Source organism: Ctenopharyngodon idella, chromosome 8 (genome assembly GCF_019924925.1).
Source record: "Ctenopharyngodon idella isolate HZGC_01 chromosome 8, HZGC01, whole genome shotgun sequence".
NCBI lineage: Eukaryota > Metazoa > Chordata > Actinopteri > Cypriniformes > Xenocyprididae > Ctenopharyngodon > Ctenopharyngodon idella.
Genome location: NC_067227.1, coordinates 21,966,351 through 21,987,299, shown reverse-complemented (window position 1 = coordinate 21,987,299; position 20,949 = coordinate 21,966,351). Strand labels below are relative to the sequence as shown.

Genomic DNA, 20,949 nt, shown 5'->3' with positions numbered 1-20,949 from the left:
ATACCAACAGTCAAGTAGCTGGTGATGATTTGGGCTTGTTTTGCAGCAACAGGACCTGGGAAACCTGCAGTCACTGACTTGACCATGAACTCCTCTGTATACCAAAGTATTCTAGAGTCAAATGTGAGGCCATCCATAGGCGCCGATCCCTCGAGCACCCACGGAAAAACACGACATATTCTCCATTCATTTAAAAAAAAAAAAAACGATTGCAGCTTTCAGACATGACTTTCTTACTTTTATAGCTCATTTGAGGCCATTTCTGTGGCATTACTGTAATGACAAATGTCAAGGGTGCATTATTGTAACAGGAGAGTGCATCCATGTAACAAATCTCTCCACTTGCAGGCGGATTTATTTCATTCTCACACAAAACTGGACGCGCGCTTTCAAATATACAGTGGTCTCATGGCTCTGCTTTTATGTGTACGCGCTCAAACTTTGTCCTGTGCACTCGTGAATCTCTACTAGCTCTTTCTCTAGAATTGTCTTCTCTCCTGGATTTAATGTTGCCAGAAACTTTCAATCACCAGACTTTCACGATTGACTGATGAAATAACACGGTATAGGCCTACCTTTAAATTGTAAAGAAATTACGGATTCACCTTTGATTCATGAGATACCATTTCAAGCTGATTTTAATCAGCAAGTTCTCTAGTAATTTTATTATTTATTAGTTATTTTAGAGTTAAGTGCAAATAGGTAAATAGGTATTTATTGAATTTTATTGAACCGCTACTGATCATCCGGTATAAGCTATAACGAGACGGGAGCACAATCGCGACAACACTCATGGATAGAATGTGCTTTTGTTTGGTTGGTAATTTATCTGCAGTCCGTGCGTTTCTCTTTGCATTTAAAGGTATGTTTTGTGTAATTCATTCATCAAGCGCACCATTGAACGGAAAATGATACTGATACTGGGTCATACAACAGGACAACGATCCCAAAAACACCAGCAAATCTACGCCTAAATGGCTGAAAAAGAAAAGAATCAAGGTGTTGCAATGGCCCAGTCAATGTCCTCAACCCGAATGAAATTCTGTGGCGGGACCTTAAGAGAGCTGTGCATAAACAAATGCCCGCAAACCTCAATGAACTGAAGCAATGTTGTAAAGAAGAGTGGGCAAAAATTCCTCCAGAACAATGTGAGACTGATGAAGTCATACAGAAAATTATTACTTCAAGTTATTGCTGCTCATATTGTTTACATCTTGTGGCTATATTATTGAAACGGTGAGTATTTTAATGTTTACAGATTGGCCCATTCACTTCCACTGTACATGCCTCACAGTGAGCATGAAATTAATTTTTGTGATAATCAACACTGGTAGATAATTGAGCTTCAATACTGAACCAAGAATACTCCTTTAAATTAATCACTGTTAAAAAAAGTATAAGTAAGTGAACATTTATACCTGCAAGGAGTTGAAGATTGTAAACAAGTAGTGGATGGCCAAAGCTTTAGGCTCTATCATAATGCCCAAGCCGAGACCCCATGTGATGCCGAAGAGGGGCGTCAAAATGGCCACACATCTGAGAATGACCACCAAGACTTTCCTTTCATCACTGTTGCTCTCTCCCACTCCCCTCCTGAGCATTTTCACTATAACTATTATCACAACAATAATATTGACAAGCACAATGACCAGAGCTGGTAGGACAAAAGCCAGAAGGGCCCTGGAATCATCCCAATTCAGCCAGCATGTTCCATTCTGAGTGACGTATTTTTTACTTCCGGCAGTGGAGGCGACGGTAATAACTGATATGAGGACAGGTGCGCCATAGCCCAAGATGAAGGCAACCGCCATCATTACCGATTTGGAAATCTGAGAGAAGACCACAGTGGTGCGGTAGAGGAGCAGAAGGGCTGAGACCAGCATCCAGAAGAAAAGGGCCAGGTAGAAGAAGTGGGTGAAAAACACTACAGCGCTACACGAGCTAGTATAGTCCTCTCCGGGCTTTGCGACAGCAGCCCCGATAATGAAGCATATGTCAGCGATCAGGAGAGAAAGAGCAATATTGACTAAGGATACATGGCGAACATGTGATGTTGAGTTTCTGGATACGTCCTTCCAGATGATCATTTCGATGATCAGGCACACAACCAAGCTGGCTATCGAAATAGCAACACCAACGTACGTAATGACAGACAAGGCAAGATCTTCAGGAGCAAAAGGGGACATCAATATTGAAAATGAAGTGGTGTGATTACAGTGACAAGTGACAGTGCCGTTTACCCGTATAATCTCACATCCTGTTGAGTCCCATCCTCCAGTCTGATTAAAAAGGTTAAATTCCCAGAAAACGCACTGAGGGTTCCCTAAGTTTACTGAATTATTGTTTTGAGTTACTGAATTACTGCGTTTTTCAAAGCTCAGCTCTATGTTGTTGATAGATATGCTTGTATTCACTACAACAATGAGTCCGTTGATGACATTTTCAGTCTTATTTAGGTTATCTGTACGATTTCTTCCAGGCATAACATTGCCCAAGGAAGAGAAGGCCACTGCTGTGATTGTAATATTTTTATGAGTGGATGTAATATCTGGGATGAATATTTCAGCTGTTGAGTTGAGCCTTAATACATCCCTAAAGTTTTCAGATGTTGTTACTTTTTTGAACAGGAATGAGTTGGATGGACTTGTTATGTTGAAATTGCTGTCTGATGTTGCTTTTATAACATTTTCAATGGCACTCAGGAGTTGAGAGCTGTTGCCTTGGCTTGCGCCATTTGAATTTAACTCTGCCCATACAGGTTTCGTTGTCTCTGATGAAATGACATCCACTATATTGAGGAAATTCTGTAAGATAAATGATTGGAAAATGTTAAAAGGCATCACATTTAGATGGCCTAAAATACATATTAGAGGCTCATTTTTAGCTTTATCAGTTTCTCTTCTTAAAAAAGACACCTGAATGAAATAATAATAAAAATGCTTATAGATTCATAGACAAATAATACTACTGCAATACAGTCATCAAACTATAACAGCAATAAATTTTAGCTTACCGTTACCACAACTTCATCCAGTGTAACATTTTGAGAGACATCTGCAATATTGTTTAGTATTTCCACAATTGTAGAAACTGTAGCTTGAGATTGAACTATATCTACTTTATTGACTGTGGTGGCATTGCTCACTTTAATCACAAAATCTGTTAAAGTTTCAGGATCTACAACCTTTTGAAAAAGAAAACAGAAAAAAGTTTAAGCAAAAAAAAAAAAAAAAAAAAATGGGGGGGGGGGGGGGGGGATTTTGCAATTGGAGTCTGAATTCCTAAATTGACTGATAATTGTGTCATTAAAAAAATATCACAAACATCAGCCTTTCAGATCTACTCAACATACAAGTATTTACAAAAATGGATACACTTAAAGGGTTAATTCACCCAAAAAAATTCAAATTCTGTCATTAATTACCCTCATGTCATTCAAAACCCATAAGACTTTCGTTCATCTTCGGAACAAATATTAAGACATTTTTAATGAAGTCTGAGAACTTTCTGTCCCTCCATCTGACTACACAACTACCATTTTCAAGCCCCAGAAAGGTTGCAAAAATCATTAAATGAATCCATGTGACATGTGAGTGCTTTGTTTGCATAAAAAAAACATAATTTACCAATTTATTTACAAAATATTAATCTACAGACTTCAGCGCGTTCACAAGAGCATTATGACGCATGCGTGTTGTGTTGACATGAGAGCGGACGTTGTTACATGAACTCGCATTGGAAATTAATATTTTGTAAATAAACTGGTAAATTATGTTTTTTTTTTTTTTTTGCACAAACAAAGAACTTTTGTCGCTTTGTAATTTTGTAATTATTTGTAAAATTTACTAGCCATTTCTAAGTGAAAAAAAAAACTGTTTCTATTACCACATTAGCTATATGTGTTTTTCTAAAATTTTACACCAAATAACTATTATTGTGATGCACGGGTGCATTATAGTCAGCAGGGTAGGCAGTAAAACTGAAAAGCAAACCTTTGATTCCTCTTGCAGTACATCAATGATACGAAGAACACAGTTGTTGTTTATAGTTTTCCATAAGCCATTAGATTGACACACTCCTTCTAGGTAGCCAACTTTATTTTTCTCACAGTCTCCCACTTTACGTTCATCAACTTGTCCAAAACCATACACTTCATCAAAGCATGTGACAGCTATGAAAACAGGTAGAAAATTATGTATATAGTACTAACTGATTTTAAAATGTAAAACATTATCCCCTGGATTCACAGACAAGGCTTAAACTAGTCCCAGACTAAAATGCATGTTTTAGCTGTTTTAACTGAAAGCAACTTGTACTGGCATATCTTAAAATATGCCAGTGCCATTGTTTTGTCTCAAGATGCACACAAGTAATGTTTTTATTCTAGTGTATGTTTATAAAAGCAACTTAAATATCCTAATTGAACTAAAGCCTAATCCTGGCTTAGGCTAACCTCTGTCTTTGAAACCAGGAGTTTATATGATAATGTTGGTCCAGAGTCATTGTCGTGGGGGAATGAAAGCACCACTAAGATACACCACTATGGCACCACATCTATGGCACTCTGGACCCTGTAAATTTAAGTGACGGCCCAGAATTGGTGAAAACAGAATTTCAACTTACGGCTGTTTGGGGGTAGAAGGTTTGAAACAACCACAAGTTCCACAGCCCTTGAGCTATATGAGAATCCAAGCAGATCTTTATTGTCCAGTTTGCAGGTGAATATACTTTTTGTTCCACATGAACTTTCACTCGAGATAGTAAACGGTTGTGTAATACAATTCAGTGAATCAGCTTCTGGAAATACAAGATGCAGATGAAAGACATCACAGATGTGGCTACTAACATACTTCAATAAAATAGTTAAATAAAAAAATATAAATAAATAAAATTGTCCCATTGCTGTTTTAAGACTGAATTTGTAGAATTACAAAATGACTGTTTCCATTTCTGATAAATACTTACTGTTGCTCAGCATTTTTTTGTTCTGCACCCACTGTATGTTGTAATCAGAATGCACACAGCAGATGACGTCAACCTGCTGATTTTCACATTTGTATGTCTTATTAGTAGGTACTTGCATATTGGGATATGGCTTAATGTAGTCAATCCTGTCCCAAGTAATATGTGGCCCTGTGGTTGTATTGTACAAACATTCATAACGACCTACAAAAACAGACATACGTTTAATTTCAGTTTCAAAGACGTGAAAATAGTTAAAACAGTTATTTCTTAATAGTACACAGATTATTTCTTTGATTAAGATGAAAAAAATCAATAATTACTAATTATTAAGAATGAACTATTGTAATTAAAAAAATATTTGAATTGTGGCAAGCAGAGCGAGGACGAGAGCTGCAAGGATGCGAGCTGTGAGGACCGAGGCCAGAGGAATGAGTGTAAATGAGTGACACCTGCTTAGTACACACTGTAAAAAATAATTGTGATTTTAACGGTAAAAGACTGTAAAAATGCTGCGGTGAAAAACAGTTAATTGGTTTACAAAAAGTTTCCGTACTATATACGGTGAATAACTGTAATAGATCTAACCGTACATTTAATGTAATTTTACAGTAAAATACTGTTAAATTTTCAGTTTTTGGAAGTGAAAATTAACAAGTCATTGTATAATTTACAGTGAAAAACCGTAAATTGACATTCCCACAATTCCCAGAATGACACTTCACATTTGATGTATTTTCGTTGAAATAATTCTGTTTCTTCTTAGTTTTTCTTAGGTTTTTCTAATCAGTTATGTACATTAGGGGATTATGTCATATTTAACACATTATAAAGTAAAATAAGCTACCGACAAACCACCTTCTGTATTCAACTTAGGATGAAAGTGTAACACCTCTCACAGTTCAAAACGCTTCATCCTACGCCTTCCGTATTCAACTTACGATACAAGTGTAACTGACGCAACGTCAGACGGAAGGTGGTCTGATGGAAGCTAGTTATTTTACTTTATAACGTGTTAAATATGGATATTTTTCTTACACAAAAGCATTGCTTCGCTTCAGAAGGTCTTTATTAACTCCCTGGAGCCGTGTGGAGTATGTTTATGATGGATGAATGCACTTTTTTGAGTTTCAAACAGGTGGTTTCCGTGCACTGCCATTACAAAGCTTAGGAGGATCAGGGTGATTACTGATTTAACTCCGATTGTATTCATCTGAAAGAAGAAAGTTTAATCTGCAGCTTTGATCTGCCATGGGTTCAAAGACTCACCGTTATCACTGATGGTAACACTCTTGACTGTGAGGGTGAGATGATCTGATGAGAACTCATAATGATTGCTTGGCTGTATGTTATTTCCTTGAAATTTCCAAACTACATTTCCAAGAGGGCTGGTGGCAGGGCAGGACAGTTTCATATCTTTTTCAGGAAAAACAATGTCTCTTGATCTCAGGTCTGTATTCTCTGGAACATATGGACAGATATGGACATGTTACAGCTTTAAGAAGCATACACTACATACACTGCTATGCGTTTGCACGTTTATTTTGAAATATAATGGCTATTGAACAACATGTCTTTTGCATATCTGAAATAATTTTGCATATTTGTTCTAAAGAATCCAAAATCTTACCAGTTTCAGCGATTGAAGTCTGATCAACTTTGAAATTAAGCTCTTTCATGTTGGTGTAAATTGCTTGGTTTATCTCCCCAGAAATCTGTATCGCCTCAGCTGACGTAATAAAGAAGTCTACAATCACACTTCCAGGCCTGCTCAAACACAAAAAACATATGAGAAACTGTCTATTATGCATTTCAACTAACAAAAGTATAATGACCATGTCAAAGCAAAAAATCTTAGGGAGGAAAAATATCATACCTAAAACCAGTGACAGTAGCAGAAATGAAACCTTTTACATCCTTGTAGCTGCTATGGATCTACATAAGACAAAGCCTTGTCAGAATTTTTTTTATTAATTGCTTTTAATATTGTGATATTACAATGAAGTTCATATAGTTTTAATGTTAAAATTTCAAGCACCTTTCGCTTTACATTAATCTACTTATTTACAGTGTTGACTTGAATAACTCTGGAGTAAAATACATGATAGTTTTACTATATGGCTGAATTAATACCCTAATGCAAAAACATTGATTATATTTAATTAAAATTGCATAAAGTGCAATATGTATTTAACACTTACTGCCTTCTCAATATCTGATTTGTATTTCTTGAATTTGTCACTGTTCTGGTTTTTCAGGCTTGCATCAAATGTCTCGTCTATTGACAGTGATATCTGACGATTTACTTGATTTACTGGAATAAAATGAAAAGAAAAAGCAATAACAAAATATTGAAACAAGCAGATTTTATAAGCATGAAAAGACCATAAACCCATAAGTTATAACTGGGACTTGCAAACAAGTCATACTATTATTAAACGTTTATCATACTATTATTAAAAATTTCAGTCCAGTCGTTAAAGTAATTTTCTGGTTTTTAACACACTTAGATTTCTGCTAGAGAATGTGACTTATGTGCTACTTTTGTATGTTGCTAAAAGGCAAAACTTCAACATTTAGTCAAATGTGACATTATATTTCCTGTGACTGCCAGATTTATCTAAACTATGTTAAGAATCACAGACAACTAAGTGTGAAAATTGCTATCAAATTAATCAATATTCAAATAAAAAAATCTGTGCACCAACTAACCACCAGCACCCAATTTTCATTTCAGATATATTTTAGGCATTATATATGTTTATAACATTCATTATGGGGTAAACTTCTTTGTCTTTAGATTTCTTTTAGTTGCTGCTCTTCTAGAGTTTACAATAAAAATACTGTAAACATTACTTACCGGTTGTTGCTGGTATTGTTGTTACCATTCTTGCTGTTGTTGGCGTTGTAATTAATGGTTTTGTTGGTATTACTGTAATTGATTTTGTTGTTGGTGGCTCTGTTGGTGGTGGTGGTGGCGGAGCTGTTGGTGCTTTTGTTGTTAGTACGGTTGATGGTGGTGGTTTTGTTGTGGTAGATTGACCTAAGAATAGAGGGTTTATTTTTCCATTAAAATAAGTGTACATTTCATATATGAATTATGTAATCACAAACTTAAAGTAAAAATTTGAAACAATATATTTTTTAAAGGCCCCCTGAAATCAAAATTGAAGTTTTCTGGCTGTTTGTATGAATATGTTTGTCTTAAGGTTGTAAAAGCTATCCAATGGGCCGAAAGAAGTCTAGTTTTTGCGTTAGTGTCACGCAAACCTCTGCAGCACGCACATAGTGTGCTCTGCTCCAGACATGATAGCATAGAGAGGATCATATGCGCGAGTTGGTGCGGACCACAAAATGCATCCAACCTATCTGAATTCTACGCAGAATGATGTCTTTTAACATGCTATTGAAGAGACACAATTACAGATTCAGCATAATAAATGGCACTGATGAGGAGAAGAGATAACAACGGTGCCATGCACCATAAGATAAATTATAAGCTTTCAAACTACACATTATCAACATTACTAAAAAGTACTTTTTTTCTCAGTAGTAACAGTTTCATGTTAATGTAAAGGAAAAAAGTATTAGACTTGTTTTCAATACAAACGTGGCTGTCACAAACTTTCAAATGATGCTTTACCGGCTCCAACGTAAACAAAATGCTATTGCCTATTTTTAGAGAAGGTGATGGGCCACTCGATATGTGCTGCCCTGACTTTTGCGTTACTGTATAAGTGGGAATCTTTAGGCACCTCATGATCTGATCCAATTTTCTCTTTTTCTCAGCATTATTGCCGTTTGATTATTACTGATAACATCATAGATAGCAGCAGGTCTAATAGGTTGCATTCACACTAATCCACAGATTTGTTTTAAAATATCAGATGTGTTGTCCTGTCCAAGACATAACTGACTGTTTACATTAATTTCACATCATAAAATCATTTGGAGAAACAAGTGCATTTGTGCGCTGTGGGGAATTACCATTTTAAAAACACATTAACAAGCAATATGAATATAAACAATAATGTAAAATAAACAAAAAATAAATTAAATAATATTAACTGGAGTCTGATTTAGCACACACAAAAACATTTCTCTGATATGAAGAAGTCTGTTGAAGAACCTACTTGTTCCTGTTGTTGAGGTAGATGTCAGAGCACTCGTCACTGCTGTTGTGATTTTAGTTGTGTTTGGGGTTGAAGGGGTAGTAAACTCTATGAAAAGCATGAAAAGCAAAGGTTTTGATGATCTGACAAGTATAAACCTAATGGTTAAGGATTAAAGATAGTCTAGTAACTAGTGGACATCTCAGTTACTATTGTAACCTCCGTACCCTGATGGAGAGAATGAGAAGTTGTATCGAGACTGACACTAGGGGTCGCACTTGGGAGCCCCAAACACATCTGATATTTTGAGAAAAGGCCACTGAGAATTGGCGAGTGGAATTTGCATTCGCCACTCCCCTGGACATACGGGTGTAGCCAGATTTAGGCACTGGGGAAGCGCTCTTCTTCCTAAGTAGGAAAAAGAGAACTGCGGAGACTCTACTTAGGAAAAGACACGCGTTTACCAACAGGGAAACCGTACCGTGGAAAATACATCATATGTGATTACCAACAGGGAATCACTACATATGGAGCGATTACCTGAAAAGGGCATACTACATGAGTATTGGGCCTGGCATCGAATTCCTGTGCCAAATTCGACTGCCACAGGGTGCAGAAGAGTAAAACACATCCAGGATTTGCTGGCACGGGGAACTAACATGGACAAAAAAGGGTTTTCACCCCAAGGCACTGTGTGCAAGTGGTACACCCAGCTAGCTGCCCACATTTTATCTGCTCATACCTGACAACACACAAGTTGATACTGGCTCAACCCAGAGATTGTAAAATATTACGTGTCATATTAAGATATTATGCGTCACCCAGCCTGCCACTTTACAGATCTCTGTTAGAGAGGTGCCATTGGCTAAAGCCCAGGAAGATGCAACACTCCTTATGGAGTGTGCTCATACTCCAAAAGGGCATGGCTCACTCTGTGCCTGGTATGCCAAGGCACTGGCATCAACAATCCAGTCAAGGTCAAGGAATACCACAGCAGGCAATGGGAAGATTCTTGGAAAGTGAACAGGTCTACCTGTGCTTTGCCGAATCAACTCCAGATCAGCTGGACCACCTGGAGATGGAGTCTCCACTCTCCCTGGAGCGTTACTTGTCATGACGTTGTATCTGCCGCACGGTTGAGGTCATCTGAGAATTGAGTGGCCCGCAGAAATTTCAGTCGCCTTATTGTCGCCTTGTTGTCTGTCTGTCCAGACCAACATGTTCTTGCCCTGGATCAATGGCCGAAACCTCACAAGGCCAGCAAACTGCTAGCAACTTGAGGTAATTGATATGCCAAAGCAATCAAGGTCCTGTCCAGGAGCCCACGGCTGCATTCCCATTGCATACAGCACCCCAGCTCGACTTGGAAGCACCTGTTGTTACAACATTCCTGGACACTTGTTCTAGGGGATCCCCTGCCTGTAGAAATGCAAGGTCTGTCCAAGGGCTGAATGTAAAGTGACAGATCGGCGTGACAGTCATGGTGCATAGCTGTAGCACCATGCCCATCTTGGGACTTGATACTGAAGCCAGTGCACAACCAGTCTCATATGCATCAACCCAAGCGGCGTTACCACTGCAGAGAACGACATATGCCCCAGGAGCTTCTGAAATTGTTTTAGCTTCTGAAATTGCTTTGTGAGATGTGACGTTGTAGTGACCGAGTCTAACTCCATCCCGAGAAAAGAGATGTTCTGCATTGGGGAGAGCTTGCTCTTTTCCTAGTTGACCTGAAGCCCTAATCGGCTGAGGTGTCTGAACACCAGCTGCGAGTTGCATAAACATAGCCAATATGTTAAGACTTTGTCTTAAGTACTAGTATGACCAACTAGTGATTAGTCATGGGCAATCAGTGTTACTTTTTGGTTTCAAATGATACCATTCTATGCTTTTATGTACTTGACTTAAAACAGTTATGAACAGTCTTAAAGAAAAAAATGTGATGACTAACTTGTAAGACTAGTCTTAGCAGTTTATGCAACCGGACCCAGGTCTCTGTGCGCACACAATAGATCTTGAGAGTGAACTAGAATCAGAATGTAACTAGAATGTGAAATCCCTTCATCTCAGCTGGAGGGACAGGCTCTATTGCGTCCTTTACCAAGAGGACTGCAATTTCCGCACAAAGGACGGGGGCATCTTTGCCTGTCACCGAAGTAAAAAGGACACTGTTGAATCTGGGAGGGCGCCTGGCGAACTGAATCGCATCATTGGGAGGCACTAACCAGGCCCGAACATGCCGCACTGACCTGTGTGGGGCTTTGTGTGAGTTGCGGCCAGAGATGAGGAGGCGACAAACTCGCATCCAGCATGTCTGAGCTGCAGACGCTGTGTGACCTAGGGAATGAGGAAGCTGCTCTTTCTTGAAATATGTAGGTACCACTGCCATTTGGGTGAGTGGCGGAGCAAAAATAAAAAGGAACAAAAGATTCTCCAACAGGACCTCCACCAGGGGAAGGAGTGGTGCGCTCAGTGTCTCCTGAGGAAGAGCAGCTGCTGCCATCCCTGGGTCACTCATCTCAGGGATGCTTCAAAACCTTCTTGGGGTTCTTAGCACTTGCCTGACAAGTGGGCTGCGTCGATTTCCTGCATGCAGCTCAAGGCTATCGACTGGGTTCTGGGTGTGACGGAGCTGGTATGGCAGCCACAGGCGGATGCCCTCAGTGATGAGAAGACATCGAGCATGACCTCGGTGGCCTGTATGTGGCGGTGGAATCACGCAGAGGCAAGATGTGTTTAATCGCCTCCGTCTGCTGCTTGACTGCCAAGAATTGCTGGGCAAAGTCCTCGACAATGTCGCCAAAGAGGCCACCCTGCGAGATGGAGTAGTCAAGAAAGCTGACTTTGTCAACCTCCTGCAGGGAAGAGGCGGCCGGAGATGATTCCGCCAGGTGGCAGTGTTCTGATTAGACATACCATGTAAATAAAATTAAATGATCACTTACTTGTTGTTACCACTGTTGGGGTAGATGCTGGAGCACTTTTTATTGTTGTACTGTCAGTTGTGTTTGGGATTAGGGTTGAAAGGCTTGTAACATCTACAAAATCAAAAAGAGGTAATGAATATCTTGTATGTTGTAAAATATACAAAATCAAAAATCTATTTTAAACAGACATGGGAAGTAATTAAAATAGATTGACAACTACTTAACATAAATAAACAAGGTATGTGCTAAACACATCTCTGAAGGCTTTAGTTGTTGGTGACTATGCCATTTAAATAAAAATATATGATCACTTGTTGTTTTTACTGTTAGAGTAGATGTTGACATACTTGTTACTGCTGTACTGTAAGTTGTGTTTGGGATCAGAGTTGGAAGGCTCGTAACATCTACAAAATCAAAAAGAGGTAATGCATATCTTGTATGTTGTAAGATCTATAAAATCAAAATTCAAATTCAAACAGACATGGGAAATAATTAATATTATCTGGCAACTAATGAACAATAAGTAAACATGGTATGTGCTAATCATCTCTAAAGATTTTAGTTGTTGGTGCCATTTAAATTAAATTATATGATCACTTACTTGTTTCTACTGTTGGAGTAGATGCTGGAGCGCTTGTTATTGTTGTACTGTCAGTTGTGTTTGGGATCAGGGTTGAAAGACTTGTAACATCTGCAAAATCAAAATCAGGTAATAATGAATATCTTGTATGTTGTAGGATCTATAAAATCAAAGATCAAATTCATAGTGAGATAAGAAGTAATTGATATTGTCTGGCAACTACTTAACTATAAATAAACATGGTAAGTGATAAACACATCTCTGAAGGTTTTAGTTGTTGGTGATGATGCCATTTAAATAAAATTATATGATCATTTACTTGTTGTTTCTATTGCTGGAGTAGATGCTGGAGTGCTTGTTATTGTTGTACTGTCAGTTGTGTTTGGGATCAGAGTTGGAAGGCTTGTAACATCTACAAAATCAAAAAGAGATAATGAATATCGTGTATGTTGTACAATCTGCAAAATCAAAAATTTAATTCAAACAGACATGGGAAGTAATTAATATTGTCAGGCAACTACTGAACAATAATTAAACATGGTATGTGCTAAACACATCTCTGAAGGTTTTACTTGTTAGTGACGATGCCATTTAAATAAAATTATATGATCATTTACTTGTTGTTTCTATTGCTGGAGTAGATGCTGAAGCACTTGTTATTGCTGTACTGTCAGTTGTGTTTGGGATCAGAGTTGGAAGGCTTGTAACATCTACAAAATCAAAAAGAGATAATGAATATCTTGTATGTTGTAAAATCTACAAAATCAAAAATTTAATTCAAACAGACATGGGAAGTAATTAATATTGTCAGGCAACTACTGAACAATAATTAAACATGGTATGTGCTAAACACATCTCTGAAGGTTTTACTTGTTGGTGACGATGCCATTTAAATAAAATTATATGATCATTTACTTGTTGTTTCTATTGCTGGAGTAGATGCTGGAGTGCTTGTTATTGTTGTACTGTCAGTTGTGTTTGGGATCAGGGTTGAAAGGCTTGTAACATCTACAAAATCAAAATGAGGTAATATGAATATCTTGTATGTTGTAGGATCGATAAAATCAAAAATCAAATTCATAGTGAGATAAGAAATAATTAATATTGTCTGACAACTACTTAACTATAAATAAACATGGTAAGTGATAAACACATCTCTGAAGGTTTTAGTTGTTGGTGAGGATGCCAAGAAAATAAAATAATATGATCACGTACTTGTTGTTTCTATTGTTGGAGTAGATGCTGGAGCGCTCGTCATTGCTGTACTGTCAGTTGTGTTTGGGATCAGAGTTGGAAGGCTTGTAACATCTACAAAATCAAAATTAGGTAATATGAATATCTTGTATGTTGTAGGATCGATAAAATCAAAAATCAAATTCATAGTGAGATAAGAAATAATTAATATTGTCTGACAACTACTTAACTATAAATAAACATGGTAAGTGATAAACACATCTCTGAAGGTTTTAGTTGTTGGTGAGAATGCCAAGAAAATAAAATAATATGATCACTTACTTGTTGTTTCTATTGTTGGAGTAGATGCTGGAGCGCTCGTCATTGCTGTACTGTCAGTTGTGTTTGGGATCAGAGTTGGAAGGCTTGTAACATCTACAAAATCAAAAAGAGGTAATGAATATCTTGTATGTTGTAAAATCTACAAAATCAAAATTATAAAACGGATAGTTCCGGCCCTTGATTCTGATTGGTTGAGCCGCATTCGAAGCCATTGTAAAATTCCCAAAAACATACAGCTGACCACATCACATAAGTATTGCTGCACCTCTAAGTGTTTCCCTGCATTCCATTCGGAAGGGCTCATCCCTATGCCCTAACAATCAAGGAAGCGCCTTTGTCGCACATTTTGTACACTGGTTGACCCCCCAAAAAACACAAGCTGCGCCTTTTGTTTAATGCTAGTTTATTTATTTATTTATTTTTGGTTTATCGCACCAAGGCCTTTTACGTTAAATATAATGTATATTGTGTCTATGTATTTGAAACATTTGAATGGACTGATAAAGGTAGCTGTAAAGTATTTTTTGTTGAAGCACAACGTTGTTTTGACCACAATAATGTACCAAATCTAACTCGTATAAATATTACAGTAGTATAGAAAAATACTATATATACATTTATAAGTAAAATCGAACTACGAGCCTCCTGTACCCATTCTGTGACGTCAAACAACTTCCCTGTGCAAAGGATCATGGGGGCCCGAACTGTCCATCAGTTGTACCCTTCAAAATCCTTCAAGGGTTAGTTCACCCAAAAATGAAAATTGTGTCATTTATTATTCACCCTCATGTCGTTCCACACCTGTAAGACCTTCGTTCATCTTAGGAACACAAATTAAGATATTTTTGGTGAAATCCGATGGCTCAGTGAGGCCTCTATTGCCAGCAAGTTAATTTACACTTTCAGATGCCCAGAAAGGTATTAAAAACAGTTCATGTGACTACAGTGGTTTAACCTTGATGTTATGAAGCGACAAGAATACTTCTTGTGCACCAAAAAACAACAACAAAAAAAAAACAAAAAACAAAATAAGGACTTTTCAACAATATCTAGTGATGGCTGATTTCAAAACACTGCTTTGAATTTTTTGTTTTAAATCAGTGGTTTGGAGTGCCAAAGTCACATGATTTCAGCAGTTTGGCAGTTTGACAGGCGATCCGAACCGCTGATTCGAAACAAAAGATTCAAAGCAGTATTTTGAAATTGGCCATCACTAGATATTGTTGAAAAGTCGTTATTTTGTTTTTTTGGTGCACAAAAAAGTATTCTTGTCACTTTATAATATTAAGGTAGAACCACTGAACTCACATTAACTGTTTTAAATATGTGTTTAGTACCTTTCTGGGCATTGAAAGTGTAAATTAACTTGCTGGCAATAGAGGCCTCATTGAGCCATTGGATTTCATCAAAAATATCTTAGTTTGTGTTCCGAAGATGAACAAAGATCTTACGGGTGTAGACCCACATGGCGGTGAGTAACTAATGACAGAATTTTAATTTTTGGGTGAACTAACCCTTTCATTCCGAAGGGCCCTTTTAAGTGGCCAGTTTTGAGCACTTCGGTTTGGAACGACCCTTCAATATGGCAGCTATGATTGTTTTCACTCCGAAGTGCCCTTCGGAGGGCGATATATCCCGTTTGGAACGCACCGTGTATGTTGCTGCTTCTATCTTAGCAACCACTCTTAGCAACGTAAACATGTTTGTTCTCAATTGATTTTGTTAATTGAAGCTTACCATTATGTAGAAGAGTATTGTGAGAGAGATATCGAGTGACCAAGTGTATTACCTGCATTCAGATTTAGCATTTTCCTTCAGGTCAGTTCCCTACATGTTCATAATAAAAAATCAGTTTGAATATCCGCTGCGACCTTGTCCTTTTAACATTTATTGGGTTTTCCCGTGCCCTTCTGACACTGACAGCGCTACTTAAAGCATTTGTCATTTGCGTCTTGTTCCATGTTCACAACAAGTTTCAATATAAAAGTCTTTGCGACTGACTCGCTCATAAAGATAATCTTTACCGCCATCTAATGGCGTAATAAATATAACTTCTATTGCTGTTCATTGTCAGGGACTATTTATTTCCAGCGGAAGGAAGGCTCTTAATGATTTTACTTCATGAAAGTCGCATTGATACATATTTTTTGGCTTTAATATTTGTATTATGTGGTAACCATTTTATAAAAGCAATAAGCTCCTCTCCGCGTCATGCCTAACAACGCCCCTTAGCTGTTATAAATTCACAGTAAACCATGGCTTCTTAGGGATTATTGCTTTAGTAAACATGGTGATAAACATCTCTGAAGGTTTTAGTTGTTGGTAATGATGCCATGTAAATAAAATAATATGATCACTTGGTGTTTGTTCTTTTGGAGTAGATGCTGGAGCGCTTGTTATCGTTGTACTGTCAGTTGTGTTTGGGCTTGTATGATCTACTAAATAAAAATCAAATTCAATTAGACATGGAAAGTAATTAATTTTGTCTGGCAACTACTGAACAACAAGTAAACATGGTATGTACTAAACATTTCTGAAGGTTTTAGTTGTTGGTAATGATGTCATATAAATAAAATTATATGATCACTTACTTGTTGTTTCTATTGCTGGAGTAGATGCTGGAGCACTTGTTATTGTTGTACTGTCAGTTGTGCTTGGGATCAGAGTTGAATGGCTTGTAACATCTAAAAAATCAAAAATAGGTAATGAATAAAAATCAAATTCAATTAGACATGGAAAGTAATTAATTTTGTCTGGCAACCACTGAACAAAAATTAAACATAGTATGTGCTAAACACATCTCTGAAGATTTTAGGTTTTGGTGATGATGCCATGTAAATAAAATTGTATGATCACTTACTTGTTGTTTCAACTGTTGGAGTAGATGCTGGAGCACTTGTTATTGTTGTACTGTCAGTTGTGCTTGGGATCAGGGTTGGAAGGCTTGTAACACCTACAAAATCAAATATTAAATTTAAACAGACATGGGAAGTAATTAATATTGTCTGGCAACTACGGAACAATAAATAAATGTGGTAAGTGATAAACACATCTCTTTAGTTGTTGGTGATGTACCATGTAAATAAAATTATATGATCACTTACTTGTTTCTATTGTTGGAGTAGATGCTGGAGCGCTTGTTATTGTTGTACTGTCAGTTGTGTTTGGGATCAGAGTTGGAAGGCTTGTAACATCTATAAAATCAAAAAGAGGTAATGAATATCTTGTATGTTATAAAATCTACAAAAAAAAAAATCAAATTCAAACAGACGTGGGAAGTAATTAGCTTTGTCTGGCAGCTACTGAACAATAAGTAAATATGGTATGTGCTTAACACGTCTCTGAAGATTTCAGTTGTTGGTGATGATGCCATGCAAATACAATTTTATGATCACTTACTTGTTGTTTCTATTGTTGGAGTAGATGCTGGAGCGCTCGTCATTGCTGTACTGTCAGTTGTGTTTGGGATCAGGGTTGAAAGGCTTGTAACATCTAAAAAAAATCAAACTTCAAATTAAAACTGAGATAAGAAGTAATTAATATTGTCTAGTCTGGCAACTACTAAACAATATGTAATAGTAATTGCTAAAGACATCTCTAAAGGTTTTAGTTGTTGGTGAATATACAATATAAATAGAAATAAATTATCACTTGTCATTTCTGCTACTGGAGTGGATGATGGACTACTTGTTATTGTTGTTACTTCACGAGTTGTGTTTAGGATCGGGGTTGTGAGGGTGGTAACATCTACAAAAAAGCAAGGACTGATTAATCTGATTCAATTCATTTTAACTGTTTTTTTTTTTAAATATACACTACTGTCTAAGGGGCCGTTTACACGACACCATTTTAAACTAAAAACGGAAAACTTTTTATGTGCTTTGGCCATTCATTTACACAAAAACAGCGTTTTGGTGGTCTGAAAATGCAAAGAAAATGGGTTTCAAAGTGCACGTTTTTGAAAACGGTCTCCGTGTAAACAACAAAAACGGCGAATCTGTGAAAACGATTACGTCATGCACATGCGCATTACACGTTTAGTCTATAGTGTTTCATCGCCATCTAATGGCCTGCCAGCAGAATACAGCGTTTTTAGTCGTTTTCACGGATTTGTATAAATGGGGATCGTTTTGACATTGGTGTTGTCTGTATGCGGAAAACCCAAAGGAAAAACATCTCAGTTTTAAGCACATCGTTGTCCGTAAACGTACAGCTAAGACCGATACTTAAAGTTGTAATAGAAAAAGTTGATAACAGTGTTTAAGTTCTGATATGGTTTTTACATTTACATTTAAATATAATGTGAAGTTTTTACATTTTATTAAGAAAAAATTATTCTACTAGCAGACCACTTGGAATTCTACACCAAATATAATTTTTTAAGAAACACAATTTGAAAATCAACACATCACAACTAGGGTAAATATTCAACATCCCTAAAATTAATTAATTACAAAAATTAAATGATTAGTTCACTTTAAAATGAAAATTACCCAAAGCTTTACTCAAGACATCCTAGGTCTACATGACTTTCTTCTTTCTGATGAACACAATCAAAGTTATATTTATAAATATCCTGACGCATCCAAGCTTTATAATGGCAGTGAACGGGACCAACGAGTGTGAAGCTCAAGAAAGTGCATCCATCCATTATAAACGTACTTCACACGGCTCCGGGGGTTAATAAAGGCCTTTTGAAGCGAAGCGATGCATTTGTATAAGAAACATATCCATATTTAATAAGTTATAAAGTAAAATATCTAGCTTCCGCCAGACCACCTTCCATATTAAACTACAGAAATGCATAGGACACAGTGTAAGTGTTTTGAACTGCGAGAGGTGTTACACTTTCTTCGTAAGTAGAATACGGAAGGCAGTCTGGACGGAAGCTAGATATTTTACTTTATAACTTGTTAAATATAGATTTTTTTCTTAAACAAACAGCTTCACTTCAGAAGGCCTTTATTAACCCCCCCGGAGCCATGTGGAGTACGTTTATGATGAATGGATGCACTTTATTGAGCTTCATACTCATTGGTCATAAAGCTTGGATGCGTCAGGATATTTATTAATATAACTCTGATTGTGTTCATCAGAAAGAAGAAAGCCATATACAACTAGGATGTCTTGAGGGTGAGTAAAGCTTTGGGTAATTTTATTTTCTAATCCTTTAAGTCATATTTACAAATTAACATATTGAGTATTGTCACATTTGTTGCTAAGTGCGCTGCAAAAAAGTAATACCTGTATTTGTTGCTGTTGGCACTGATGGTGTAGATGTTATAGACACACTTGTGTTTGGGATTGTGGTTGAAGGTATGGGACAGCCTGTGATAACCAAAGATATAAATTAATCTGATTACATTACCTTTATTGTCAAATACTATTCATCAAGAGAAATGTATACCCTGCTGTCTATCAAAATAAATACAAGTAATTTTAACAAAAGTAATAGTAAAAGCTGATTTAGTGTTCCACTAAACAGTGAAAAACATAATCTAGAAAAGAAAGACATGCCCTACTGTATGATGTTAAAAAATAACAGCTGGCTTTCATGTAACTGGATGTAATAGCTACAAATTTCACAGCACTTTACGATTACATTAATTGTCAGCTTTGACTTGTAATATAGAGAAGCTTACAAGGGGGTGACAAAAATAATCGACTGCTCAAAAACTGCACGAGACTGTACGATCACACTAATTGATTTTTATGTCAATGGTGTATTTGAATGACTCCAGTGGAGCTGCATACATTAATAAAAGATGAAAATAATTGTATGGTCATAAACTGCATCAGACTTTATGATCACGCCAATTGTCAAATTGGATTTGAAATAAAGAGAGACATTACCAGGTGGTGGCCGGCAGAACGCCCCATCAGTTGGAAGAGAAGCGATGCATCCACACGTACCATTTTGACTGTGGCCACAAGCGCCATGTTTAAAGCATTGTTCAGAGGGCCAAGCATATTGATTCTCACACTTGCACTCGGTATGGCTCGAATTTGAGAGACACACTGGAAAATAAACAAATAATGAAGATTTGGTGGACATACAAATAAATAATTTCTCTATTGAATGTTGACAGAACGGTATTACTGCACTTATTGTCACGAACAACGGTGAAGATCCTTCAATCAGCCACCAGAGGTCTTACTGACCTCAGTTTTAACCTGAGTAATAACCCAGACTATTTAAGCCCTGTGTTTTCTCCCTCTCATTGTAAAGTTTTGTTTGCCCCAGCTACAATTTTGAGGTGTGTTATCAGGGGTTGAACCACACCACCTTCAACAATTTCGTACAATGTCTGAAAAAAGTATTCAAACCTCCTGAGGGAGGAAGGAGTGCTGGAGAACTACTACTTGCTCTCCGCCAGGGCAAGAATACCTCTGCGGAATTTGCTTTCTCGTTTCGCACTCTCGCTGCTCAAACCATATGGGTGGAGGACACGCTAAAACTTCTGTTCTGTCAGGGGTTAAATGTGGACGTTCAGTCAGAGCTGGCCTGTCGTGATGAGGGAAAAAACTCTAGACCAATTCATAGAATTGCTCATTCGTATCGATAATCTCATCCGTTCAAGGAGATTAACCCGAGATTCCAGCCCTCCCTGTCAGACAAATCAGTACTATGACAATGCTGAACCTATGCAAATTGGATGCACTCACCTCTCTGCAGAAGAGCGGGTATGACGCATCAGAGATCAATTGTGTCTATACTGCGGTCAAGCTGGACACCTGAGAGCAAATTGCCCGACACAACCTTCCCAACCATTTAAACGCAGTGTGAGTGTAATGATTTATTCTCTTCGACTCACATTGTATATTGAAGTACCAGTATAGTTAACATTCCTCT

The 20,949-nt window shown here is 37.3% G+C and overlaps 1 protein-coding gene across 50 annotated transcripts in view; it reads right to left on the bottom strand.

Moving 5' to 3' along the window:
• The window catches only part of LOC127517431 (uncharacterized), a 44,722-nt gene that overhangs the window by 1,790 nt on the left and 21,983 nt on the right, over positions 1-20,949 (bottom strand). For 16 of the 50 annotated variants that reach the window (XM_051903078.1, XM_051903077.1, XM_051903049.1 and 13 more), the window contains 27 exons: positions 19,950-20,114; positions 19,341-19,424; positions 17,748-17,843; positions 17,496-17,588; positions 17,201-17,290; positions 16,957-17,049; positions 16,688-16,780; positions 16,454-16,534; positions 14,097-14,189; positions 13,797-13,889; positions 13,497-13,589; positions 13,199-13,291; positions 12,901-12,993; positions 12,603-12,692; positions 12,349-12,405; positions 12,020-12,112; positions 9,096-9,182; positions 7,823-8,005; positions 7,164-7,276; positions 6,839-6,897; positions 6,593-6,729; positions 6,232-6,423; positions 4,966-5,166; positions 4,624-4,797; positions 3,993-4,171; positions 3,014-3,184; positions 1,419-2,804 (listed from right to left, as the gene is read on the bottom strand). In XM_051903078.1, the coding sequence (XP_051759038.1) occupies positions 1,419-2,804; positions 3,014-3,184; positions 3,993-4,171; positions 4,624-4,797; positions 4,966-5,166; positions 6,232-6,423; positions 6,593-6,729; positions 6,839-6,897; positions 7,164-7,276; positions 7,823-8,005; positions 9,096-9,182; positions 12,020-12,112; positions 12,349-12,405; positions 12,603-12,692; positions 12,901-12,993; positions 13,199-13,291; positions 13,497-13,589; positions 13,797-13,889; positions 14,097-14,189; positions 16,454-16,534; positions 16,688-16,780; positions 16,957-17,049; positions 17,201-17,290; positions 17,496-17,588; positions 17,748-17,843; positions 19,341-19,424; positions 19,950-20,114 (4,382 nt within the window). The remainder of the gene's footprint in view (positions 1-1,418; positions 2,805-3,013; positions 3,185-3,992; positions 4,172-4,623; positions 4,798-4,965; positions 5,167-6,231; positions 6,424-6,592; positions 6,730-6,838; positions 6,898-7,163; positions 7,277-7,822; positions 8,006-9,095; positions 9,183-12,019; positions 12,113-12,348; positions 12,406-12,602; positions 12,693-12,900; positions 12,994-13,198; positions 13,292-13,496; positions 13,590-13,796; positions 13,890-14,096; positions 14,190-16,453; positions 16,535-16,687; positions 16,781-16,956; positions 17,050-17,200; positions 17,291-17,495; positions 17,589-17,747; positions 17,844-19,340; positions 19,425-19,949; positions 20,115-20,949) is intronic. The other 34 variants (XM_051903033.1, XM_051903031.1, XM_051903032.1 and 31 more) reach the window with 34 other exon arrangements.